At 44.1% G+C, this 12,175-nt stretch overlaps 1 protein-coding gene across 1 annotated transcript in view; it reads right to left on the bottom strand.

Moving 5' to 3' along the window:
- The window catches only part of FSTL1 (follistatin like 1), a 51,460-nt gene extending 46,304 nt beyond the window's left edge, over positions 1-5,156 (bottom strand). Inside the window, exons 1-2 of the mRNA XM_036850556.1 lie at positions 5,026-5,156; positions 4,808-4,864 (exon numbers count right to left, since the gene is read on the bottom strand). Coding sequence (XP_036706451.1) covers positions 4,808-4,864; positions 5,026-5,028 — 60 coding nt within the window. The 5' untranslated portion in view covers positions 5,029-5,156. The remainder of the gene's footprint in view (positions 1-4,807; positions 4,865-5,025) is intronic.
- Between the last annotated feature and the right edge of the window lie 7,019 nt (positions 5,157-12,175).

The raw sequence follows: 12,175 nt of genomic DNA, 5'->3' as shown, positions 1-12,175 counted from the left end.
TGATCATCAAGTGATGAAATGTAACCTTGATCACATCTATACCTCACTTTTTTTCATTTTAACTGTTTCCACACACCCTGAGTTCATAGCCTCCTTACTGTACCAACTCCCTCAGTCTTGATTGGGTGGTGGCTACATGGGTATATTCATATGCAAAAGTTCATCAAACTACACATTAAAGATTTGTGCATTGTACTAATGTAAAATAACTTTAAAAATCAGGGGAAGTCCTCTGTTAATGTAAAAAAAAGCAATAATAATAATAAAGATAGTTGTTCATCATGCAGTTATAATATTATACATTACAGCTGCCACAGTTTAAATCTAACGGCCCACCATTAGATTGTAAGCAACCTGAGGGCAGAGACCATGTCTTGCACTTCATCCATGACTCTGCCCTGTGTAGGGCACGCTCAGCCTACATCAGGGAATACTGACTGATGGGCACCGTGAAGGGAAGGCCTGTGCTGTTAATGACTCACTCTTGGAGAAAGCACCTCATGCCAAAGTCACAAGTGACAGAAGATGGAACCTTAGAGAAAAGTATGCATTTGACCTGCAGGACATCAGTCACGTAGCTTACAAAATGAACCCATCTAAGTATAAGTTGTTTTTCAGTCCTATAATATCTGGTGTCCTTAAGCTAATGCTATTTGTGGCTACTAGAAATTTCTGTCTGGATGTCCATTTATTTGAAAAGGAGCAGGAAAAAGACACCATGACATTTTCAATTCTCTATGTGTGACCACTGGCATTTACAGCTCACCCTTTCCCTGTTCTCCTGGAAACATGTGTCTTCCTGCCTCACTGACTTTGAAGACTTTATCTTCTTCTTTGGGACATTACATTCATGCAGCCCATGCCCCCACCTCACAGCTCTTCCCAAACTCATTCCTCTGAGCCTGAGAATGGACTCCTGCTTTCCATTACCCAATCCAGAGACGTCTACGGGAATTGTGACGTGTCCTTGCTAAAGACATTTTCAATATCCAGGGCCTCAATGTGCAGGGTGCCTGTCCATCTGTTCTGGCTATTCAGCAGAGTCACTGCCATGTTTTAACATCCCAGTTTCTAACAATGGTCTCCAGAATCACAGCAAGGGGTTTATTTGCCAAAGGATAAACAAACAAGAGATTATTTTAGTGGTTAATGTACAAGATGGATATTAAAATCCTAGTTTTTGCTGTAGCTTCAAGAAGCAGTCAGAGGATGTGGAGAAAATCAAGGGAAAATGGGAAAATCACACTCTAGCAGATTCTTCCTGAATCTGCTATTAGAATAATTGTAAAGAATAAAGAGGAGACCCCACATCTGCCAGTAATACCCCTAGTGGTTGCTTAACTGTATGTTGATAATAGGGTATAAATGAGGTTATGAAACCTGGCTTCAGAGGGACAATGCCCTAATAATCTTCTTGCCTATCTGTATAATTGTTATTGTTCTTGCTGCTGTTATCTTAAGTGATGCACTCACAGTTCATAGGTTAAGTATTCCCTTACTGGAATGAGTGTTCTGATTTGTGAATCAGTCTCCTGTACTTGTGACTTATCATGATGAATTTATAGACCTGGAATGTTGGAAATCAGAGTGCCAGCAGAGATAACCACCAACGGAGAGTGGAGTGTGCTTGGGCACTTGCCAACGCTGCCTTTTGGAAGCAGGCAGTTGGGCCACAGGGTCCCCTCCAGCCTGTGGTGTTAGAGTAGACTCATACACACCTCCTGAGACTCAAGGGCACATGTCAACCTTTCCCAGCCTCCACTATCCACACCTCTCAGTGAATTCTCAATGGGAGGGGGATGGGTGAGGGAAGAGTGAGCAGGCCCACACAGCCCCCTCCCAAAAGATTCTGAAACAAGGTAGCTTGCTCTGCCGCTGCAAGCCCCCATTCCTCGTCCATAGCAGATACTAATATATGCTCATCAAGAGACATGCCAACACCCTCTTTCAAGCAGACTCTAAAGAGTACATGGCTGTGAGCTCAAGTGGATGGGATGGAAGTTTGATGGAGGCTGCCTGAAGTATTAAGACAAAAAGAAAGAAAGAGAGGAAGCAGTCAAAAAATCAACCCTGAGGTGCCAAGAGACCATGGAAAACATTAAAAATATAACACTTTCCTTAATGAGATTTGTTAATAGTTTCTTGAATCTAACCAAACAGGATTTACAGACTGGCACTAATAATGATGACAACCACCTTTTCTCAAGCTAGGGACACCTGATTCTAGAGGTCTACTACTATTCCAAAGGCTTGGCTTCTTCAACTATCAACATAATTTGTTGTGCAATCACATACTTTAAAAATATGCCGAATTGAATCCTTGCACTTGTATTAAATCAAAAAGCACCAAGAAAACTCTGTTTTTCAAATTTCATTTTAAAAGTTCAACAATATTTGTACGATTTCAGCCCTAAAGTCTACTAAAGTGGATTCATGTCAATAAAAACAGTAAATACCATTACTTCGCTTTGTTTGCTATATGTTGTTGCAGCTAACAAGGAAAAATATTCCACTGCAAAAGCACCATTAACTACACGATAAAATGCTTAAAGTAATATCCAAATTGCTAGGGCTAATTTACCTTTTCATTTATTATTATTAAAACATTGATTAAAAACTTGCCAAATGTTACCAGGGCCAGATACCAAGAGATTGTACTGATAAAAAAAATAATCCTTAATAATCTGGAGTCATGAAATGAAAGCTACATCATACCTACTCCTCACATACCCTGAGTTCACAGCCTTCTTTCTGCACCACTTCCTCCGTTTTCATGCCTCAGCACTTCTTGATTTTGCCTCCTTCCCCACGATTTTGCCTTGGGAATTCTGTGAGAGTACTTTCTGCTCTTCCACCTCAAGCAGGAAATTGCTGCTGGGGGAACTTCCTATGAGGGCTAAGCTTTTCCCTGCAATGCACTGGGGGGTTGGGGGGGGAGGGCGTGTAGTACAAACAGCTTGGGAGAATAGATCCCAGACCTTGGGCTACAGAGCCTTGTGGCGAGTGAACCTATGGCATCCTCACTCCTCAAATGTGCATTCCAGTTCACAGAGCGATTTCACACACTAGCTGGCAATTCCTAAACCTGCAGTAAAACAAACCAGGGATTCACCTCATCCATCAATGGACTACAGCTGCCTTTTGAGGGCAACAGCAAGGATGGAAGGCTGTTTCTCAGCCAGGACTAAATCAGCCAGTGAAGGATCCTCCCTCAAACTCAAACCCTGGAGAACAAAATGCATTAGCAGCAGATCTGGAGTTCAAGATGAGCTCCACCAGTGGAAGGAGCTGGGTTCAGATCCTTCCTGAGAACTAGCTGTGAGACCTTGGGCAGGTTACCCAGTCTCTGGAACCTGTTTCTTCCTCTGTAAATTGTGGATAACAAAACTGACCCTACAAGGTTCTGGGAAGCTTTAAAAGAAATGAGGCATGCAGCCCAACCAATGTCTGCTATATAAGAAGTACATGGCAAATATGAAGTCCTTGTGTGAGACAGTGGTTAAGAGCCTGGGGTGCGATGCCTGACTGTGTTCAAATCCCACTTCTACCATTTAACAACTTAGGACACTAGATAAATTACGTGACCTTTCTGACTTAGTTTCCCCATCACTCAAATGGAGTTTTATTACAACACAAAGTAGATATCCAAAAAATATTAGCTATTTTTATTTCATTGTGAGTAAAAACAGCACGTGTTTCCAGATCAACCAAAAGTGTGGTAGTGAATTAAATGAGAGTTCAGTATAATGTGTATTTTTTTTGTAATCGTGAAGACCTTGCAGGCTTTTATGACTTTTCTGGGCAGTCAAGCTGTGATGCTAAGGGTGGGGCTAAACTGTAATATGAAGAAAAAAAATTCAAAGAGGGAGAATAACCACCCACCAGGGAGCTATTTCTTTTGTAATGTACATTCCATTTCTTCTCCCTCATGCTTTTTAATTCCTTCCACATTTCCTGCCATAATTATCAAATGTTTGGTTTCTGACCTCACTTTTCTGGAGACTAGAGCCCAGGGAATTTAGAATTGTTTATTTTCTGTCCATAAACCTTTGAGTTAATGGAGGGGCTTGTGAGCGAAGGGTTTGTTGGTTTGTTTGTAGTGTCTCAGGAAGGTCACTGGAGTTGAAAAGAAAACATTACCCAAAAGGCGCTGAAATACTTTGACTGGAAACGCAGAACCCTCAAGGAGCAGAGCAATGGATCACTCATACTTGCGCAACGCCAGTTTAAGAAAAAAATTGAGATTTTAAAAGGCCGTTATTTGGCTCTGATAATAACGCAAAATCCGAGGGCACTTTACAAAAAAAGAAAAAAAAAAAACAAACCCAGAGAATCATCATTTTACTTTATAAAAGAGAAAAAAATTATCCCGCCCTAAAAGAAGAATCTCCCGAGATCCCCCGACCCCCCTCCCCCAGGAGACAGACTCGGAAGGGAAAAGTCTCCAACTATTCTCAATTTCCTCTTAAGTGAAGGAAAGAACTCAGGCGCCTTTTTGAACTCGGCTCCTGCTCTTGCTGCCGCCTGCATCCCAATCCGCCCTGCTTGTCCTCTCTCCCCCTCCCCACTCTCTTTCCATATTAGCCGCGGGGGGGCTCCCGCTCACGGCCCAAACTACTTTTCCTGATTTTAAGGTTTAAGTTTCGTAAGCAGCATTTCTGCTCCGAGCGCCCCCCCTCACCCGGCAGATGGAAACTCCCAGTCCTACCCGGGGAGAGCATCCCCGGGACGCACGCACCGCCGGCGCGACGCGCAGACCCCAGTGGCCCCGGCGCCTGAGTTCGGACCTCCTCACAGGCTCACCTACCTCGGCGTGGACCCAGGCGACCGCCACCAGCGCGAGCGCGAGCCAGCGTGTCCACATCTGCGGAAAAGACAAGAGCGAGAGTGAAGGCACCGGGCCCCGTGTCGACCCCGGAAACTTCCTCGTGCCTCGGAGGCTCGCGCCCTCCGCCCGGCCACCCTCGGCAGCCCAGAGGGGTCGGGCCAGTGCGCTCGGCTCCGCGCAGCGCACCCCGCTCTCACCATGGTCCCGTTCCGGTGTCCGGAGGGCGCGGGGGCAGGCGGCTGCAGCGAGCTCTAAGGGAAGGTGGGAGCTTCGCGGATCGCCAGCCTCAGAGGAAATCCGACCTGGCCTCGCCGCCCCTTAAGACCCCTCCTTCCCCGACAGCCTGCCCCCCAGCTCCTCCCCATTCTCCTCCCCCTTCTGCAGCAGCGGCCCCCGCGGCTCAGGGTTCCGCTCCCTCCTCCCAGCCCCTCGCTACGTCCTGGAGCCCGCGGGCGTCCTGGCGCCGCCGAACCCCTTTCCCGAAACCCAGGCCCCTAGTTTAGCCCCCAGGACGTGGAGGCCAAGGCACAGAGGGGGTGGTCCTGGGGGACACTGCAACAAAGGCGGAGGGGGTGTGGGTGTGGGGACCCGAAACCCCACCCCCGGGAGGGGCCGCTGGCTTGCTGCAGCTCGGGCAGGCTGCGAGTGCGGGCTGCGGCGGTGGCCAGGTGGGGCGGTAATGCCGGGGGCCCTGGCTCGCCCTGGGGCGGGAACCTGGGAGGAAAGGCCCTGCGGCGTGGGGAGCCGAAGTCGCCCCCTACGGCTGATAGAGAGAGGGCCAGAGGTGCAGAGGGACCCCCGCAGCTCCGGGTCCAGGGCATCACTGTCGCCAGAGCGCGCGGAAGGGGGCGCAGGGCCCGGAAGACCAGCCAGCCTGAGGAAAGCTGCTTTGGGTTCAACTGTGGATTTCCTGGGGGGAGGGGGGGAGGTGGAGGCCATCCTCCTCTGCTGAGAAGATCCTGATTCCAGCGTTTGCCTGCAGCCTCATCCCGTCCTTCCCTCAAGCCCAGGAGCGACCGGTGTCCCCCTGCTCTCCTCCTCCCAGCTTCACCTGTGTCCCTACTCCCACCCCGGTCATCCCGGGCACCCTCTATGTTCATACTTCACATCTCCACCAACTTCTTCCCAGAGGTCCTCAAATGTGTGCTAAGTCTTTGACAGTGTTGACTCCGCAAACTGCTCCCACTGTAGCTTTTTTCCTACCGTGCGCCCGGTGTCCCTGATGCGGAGAGCAAACCAACTTGACACCTCAGATTTAACGTGCCCAAGGCTGAGACCCACTTCCCACCAGCTCTGGGCCTGCTCATCTACCTCTTTCAGAGTGCTCCCTCAAAAACGTTATCTCTACTTCTCAGACCCCAGTTGTGACCATATCCTGGCAGTTTTTCCTTTGAGATCTCCTTTTCATCCTTTCACCCCCGTTCACATTTCCACTTCCCTAGGCCAGACCTTCATCCTCCCTCACTTAGGAATTATAGAAACCACCTCTGGTTCCCTCCAGCTCCAAGTTCTCCCCCCCAATCTCCACTGCAGCGCACTGCCGTATTCTCTCTACATAAACACTGTCTTCCTCATGCTCTTCCCCTGCTCAGAAACTTAAGCACTCTTCCCACGTCAAATCCAAAAGCCTTTCTTGTAAGTCATCCATCTAACCTTACTTAAGCTACTTATATGTCCTCTGCTCAAATCAGGCCATCTTCTCATTGTCCTCTGAACTTATTACATTCACTCTTTTACCATGGTTTGTTGAGTGCTGACGGTTGTGGCCTTAGGGGGCTTCAAATAACACCCATATTGCCCATGCAAGTTCAGAATCCATTGAGATAGCTGCAGGAGTCAGACTGGTGGAAAGCAAAATGTCAGCCTTGTCCCTGGTAAAAACTGGAATGGTGGCAGTGGCTTTAGATCTGCAGGGACAAGGACCTGCTTGTACTTCACCCCAGAATGGAACATACCCCACCAGTCACAAACAGAGTTGGAAAGTCTGCTTGTATAAAACTGACTGCAGTTTTACAGTTTCTGGAAAAGCAGAAAATACATGCTTCCTGGGGCAGGCCTGCTTCCCAAACTTGAGGGGTCAGAGGGACACATCCCTAGTTCCTCCTTCAAGCTTCCCAGTCAGAAAATGCACTCCTGCTTCCCCGTTATGGAAGTAAGAGAAGTAGGGAATAGGCATTCCCCCACCAGCTACCCTGTCCCAATCTCTGTGCTGGGACTGAAGGGCACTATGTTGCACAAGTTTTGCTTCTGCCCTGTAAGAACTCACAATACTTTTCATCCCTGGCACATGCACTGCACCCTCTCAGAATCTGGCATGGTCTCCTCTCCTCCTTCTTCCTTTTGTCTATTCAAATTCTGTCTTTTTAAAATAAATTTCAGGATCCAAGTAAAGTTTCATTGCTTTTCTAGTACCTTTTCTGGCAATAACTTGGCATAGTGGAAAGCACATGAGGTTTGAGGTCAAATGAACCTGGCTTTCAATCTTGTTGCCACCTTTTACTGGCTGTGTGACTTTGTCAGATTACTTAAGCTCTCTGAACCTAGGTTTCTGCATCTGACAATAATGCCTTGCAGGGGGTTGTGAAATTTAAATATGATATCTTATAGAAAGTGCCAGGCAGGTAGCAGCCCTCCGTAAATGGTAGCCATTATTATTTCATTAATCTGCTTTGCATCTGAATTGCAGTTGGTATTATATGCCAGGTACTAACTGCAAGAGCCAGGTCTTATTTTATTTAATTATCACAACAAACTGAAAAGTATTTTTTTATTGTGTCCACTTTCCAAGTAAGGAAACTGAAGCTCAGAAAAATTGGGGTACTTTTCCGAGGTTAATAGTTGATTACATAGACTTGCAACTTGGCATCTTATTGCATATTGTTATACGGTGTCTGACACTTGTTCATATAGTTGTTAGTCTTGATTCTTCAGCCAGGTTTTAAGTTGCTGAGGGCATAAACATTGTTTTTCATGTCTTCATTCTCTCCACATTTGGAGCACAATTGATCAATTTGATTATATCAAAATTAAAGATTCCTGTTAAACAAGGGCACCACAGAAAAGTGATAGATTAGAAGGAGATGTGTAATATCTAAAATGGACATAACTGCAATATATATGTGACCCCTGCAAATCAATAAGAAAAAGACAGGAAACTCAGTAGAAAAATGGTCAAAGGGTATGAACAAGCAGTTTCTCAAAAAAAGGAATCCTGAATGGCCAACAAGTAGAGAAAAGATGCTCACAGTCACTGGCATTATTTAAACTACACAACAACCCTATAAAATCAATTTTATTTTATTACCTCCATTTTACAGGTAAGGAAACTTAGACACAGAGAGTTTAAGTAACTTGTCCAAAGTTACATAAGAAATGGTAAATATTACACTCATTACAGTGGCAAAAATTAGAGAGTTGGACAATGCCAAATGTTAGTATGTGCATAGTGTAGCCTTTCTGGTATACTGTGTGATTAAGAGCATGGGTTTAGGAGCCAGGTTACCTTGGTTCAAATTTGCCTTGGTAGTAAATCTTGGCTTTATTACTTACTGAGTAACCTTGGGCAAGTTACTTACCTCTGGTCTCAGTTTCCTCATTTGTAAAATGGGGATAATAATAATACAAATTCCGTAGGGTTGTTCTGCAGATCATATGTGTTAATATATGTAAATTACTTAGAACAGTGCCTGGTACATAAGCTTATAATTAATGTGTGCTGCTAGGGGAATAATTCAATGGACGGACCTTGCAGATACTGATGATAATTCTGTGCTACAGAGCATGGTTAACTTGACTCTCTATAATAAACACAAAACAAAACAAAATGAACCGACAACGATAACAACAAAACAAAGGAGTTGATAGCTGTATCAGTGAGGAATTTTTTGGTTGCAGATGACAGAGAGGCCAACTTAAATTGCTTATGCAGTTAAACAGAATTTATTCACCTAGTAGCTGAGAGATCCAAGGGTAAGTCTGGCTTCAGGAAAGCCTTCATCCGGACCGCAAATAAGGTCAGCAAGGATCCTGCTTCTTGCCATCTCTCATCTTTACCTTCAGCAATCTTATTTCATCCCTGGGTTCCATATGGTGGCTTCTGGGAGTTCCAGTTTGTGCTCTCAGGGTGGTAAACTGGCTGCAGTGCCAGCCTCATCATGCCCTTGGACTACCCCATCTGGGTGAGGGAGAGAGCCTCTTTTGGGAGCTGCTACAAAATCTTAGGGTTCACTTTTTAAAAAAGAAAGCCTAAATTGAATTTCTTGACATCTCCATACCAGTCACTTTGATTGGAGGCTGGGCTGGGCTAAGTTAAGCCAATGAGGACCCACCCCAAAGAAAATAAGGGTAATGTTGACAGGAAAAGCAGGAATGAATGCTGGGACCAAGCCAAGAATGTCCGCTGCAGCAACGAATCACCAACCTACACTGTGAAACCAGCACTCTCCAAAGTTGGGGTGCAGGGTCCCCAGAGTGCATGGGGAAAAAATATTACAATGTCTATTTTTACTTATTTCCAATCTAAAAATAGAAATTAACTTTGCAAATATGTAGATAGACTTTGTTGCCCATATTTAGTCCCTATGTCAGACAGTCATGAGTTATGTCCTGTTGCCAAACACCGTGAGGAGAGAGTGGGTCTTCTCTCCACAAAGGGACTGACGGCATCGTTTCCTTTAACATATTGTGTTATACTGCAGTGTGCCCACTTAAATGGATTTACATATTATATGATCTAGTTTTAACTAAACTAGATTAAAAACATTTTAGGAACAGAACCATAAATTGAGGATAAACCTTCTTCCTATTAATAAGAAAAGGGCAGAGCTGACATGTTTCCTACTTCTGAAAAGAGCTCGCTGACTGACACATTAACAAGATAAAAACAAATGACTTAATTAGTTCTGACAATGAGTCAAACACAAAAGTAACAATAAAACTATGTGAAATATGGATTCACATTCATTATTATTAGTGATATCCTCATCCCTAGTATGCTTTGAGTTATTTGTTAGGAATATTGTACTTAGGATTACCAAGAACTTTAGAAACCAGGTATCTGGAACATAAAGACATTGAGACAGGTACCTATCATTTTTCTGGGGTGGGGGGGGTGATGTTCGAAGATATGCAGTACTCAATTCAGTACTTTAGAAAATTTCACTCAATTTGATATTAAATATTTAGAGACACTCTTTTAGATTTCTTACATAACAGCAAAAGACATACCTTGAGGGGGAACAATTATCTTCCTGATCTAATAAGGAATAGTAGAAATAGTACATGGAAAACAATATAATGACAAGCTAAAATGCATTTTTTGGTCAGCACACACCATTGGAATTGGCAAAAAAAAATTCAAAAAGCCACACACACACACACACACACACACACACACACACCCCTGAGGATTAGCAGGAAAAACAAGTATTAGAGCAAATTACACCATCCATAGTTGCTATATAGTGATGAAAATATGGATGCCTCAAATGTTTCATTGCTTATTAAAGATTGGCTAGGGCTTCCCTGGTGGCGCAGTGGTTAAGACTCTGCCTGCCAATGCAGGGGACACGGGTTTGAGCCCTGGTCTGGGAAGATCCCACATGCCGCGGAGCAACTAGGCCCGTGAGCCACAACTACTGAGCCTGCGCGTCTGGAGCCTGTGCTCCGCAACAGGAGAGGCCGCGATAGTGAGAGGCCCGCGCACCGCGATGAAGACTGGCCCCCGCTCACCGCAACCGGAGAAAGCCCTCGCACAGAAACGAAGACCCAACACAGCCAAAAATAAATAAATAAATAAATTTATAAAGATTGGCTAGATTCTGTTTCAATAATGAAATCAACAAAGAACTGCTTTTTGTGTGTGAGCAACTACAGAAAGCTATAGCGCTGGAAAAGATACATTCTTAATAATAAATGACTTCTTTAATGAAAGCAACGTCTTCTGGAAGAACTGTGTATGTGAAGCCACAGAAGAGTGGCTGCTTTGAACAGAGTGGAAGAAGGATTCAGGGTAAGGTTCCGCAGCTACCCTCACAGGTGGAATCCTGTGCTGCACGATTCACAGATGAGCTACTGCAGCAGAGACTGAGGCCAGCACTGCATAGCATGCTGTAGAAAGTCACTGATGTGGATTATTTTATAAATTAACATAGAGCAGAATATTTTAATATTTAGTAATGATATGAGAAGTGACTATGAAAACATTTTATACTACATTGAGGCTCACAGATCACCTTGGGGCAGAGACCATCAATGTTGTCGAACTTGAAAACTCAAACCTTTGTCTGATATAAAGACAGCTGTTCCAAATTTGTTGTCTTTTTATGTGATAACAAGGCTACCTATTATGTTAATCATGTTAAAAAAAGAATCCACACACAATCTACCATTTCGTGGAAAATTTGTGATGCTAATAATGAGTGAGAAAGTAATTGCTCTTAAAAACAAACTTGTGCTATGGAGAAAATATTTTGAAATCGGATATTTGGAAACGTTTCATTGTTAGGTGATTTTGTTGTCCCAAACAAAAAAGGTGTGGCACCATAAAAAACTCTCATGTATGCACATTTAAAAAACTTTAAGCATTGACATATATACACTACCAAATGTAAAATAGATAGATAGTGGGAAGCAGCTACATAGCACAGGGAGATCAGCTCAGTGCTTTGTGACCACCTAGAAGGTTGGGTTAGAGAGGGTGGGAGGGAGACACAAGAGGGAAGGGATATGGGGATATATGTATACATATAGCTGATTCACTTTGTTATACAGCAGAAACTAACACAACATTGTAAAGCAATTATACTCCAATAAAGATGTTTAAAAATAAATAAATAAATAAATAATTTTAACAAAATTTTCTAACCTGTTTAAAAAATCTTCCAGCAAAGAGTTTTAGTAGTTTATCTACTCACTTGTGAAAAGTTTAAATATGTAACAACTTTCAATTAATTTGAAGAACAAATGATTTCTGGAGCAGATGGAAATTTACTAGCCAAATTTAGACAAAACTTTTGCATGATTGATTTATAACACTGTCATAATTTTACGAGTGGGCCACTGATGCACATCTCCCATTTGATCTATGAACATTTGGAGTGTATGAGTCTGCTAGGGCTGCTGTAACAGAATACCACAAACTGGGTGGCTTACCGAATAAAAATTTATTTTCTCACAGTTCTGGAGGCTGGAAGTGCAAGATCAAGGTGCTGGCAGGGTTGGTTTCTGGTGAGGTCTCTCTCCTTGGCTTAGAGATGGTCACCTCCTTGATGTGTCCTCACATGACACATCTTATTGGGACACCAGTCCTATTGGATTAGGACTCCACCCTTCTTACCTCTTTTAACC

This window comes from Balaenoptera musculus, chromosome 4 (genome assembly GCF_009873245.2).
Source record: "Balaenoptera musculus isolate JJ_BM4_2016_0621 chromosome 4, mBalMus1.pri.v3, whole genome shotgun sequence".
NCBI classification, from domain to species: Eukaryota; Metazoa; Chordata; class Mammalia; order Artiodactyla; family Balaenopteridae; genus Balaenoptera; species Balaenoptera musculus.
The sequence above is the reverse complement of the archived record's forward strand: the minus strand, read 5'-3'. Positions and strand labels throughout refer to the sequence as shown.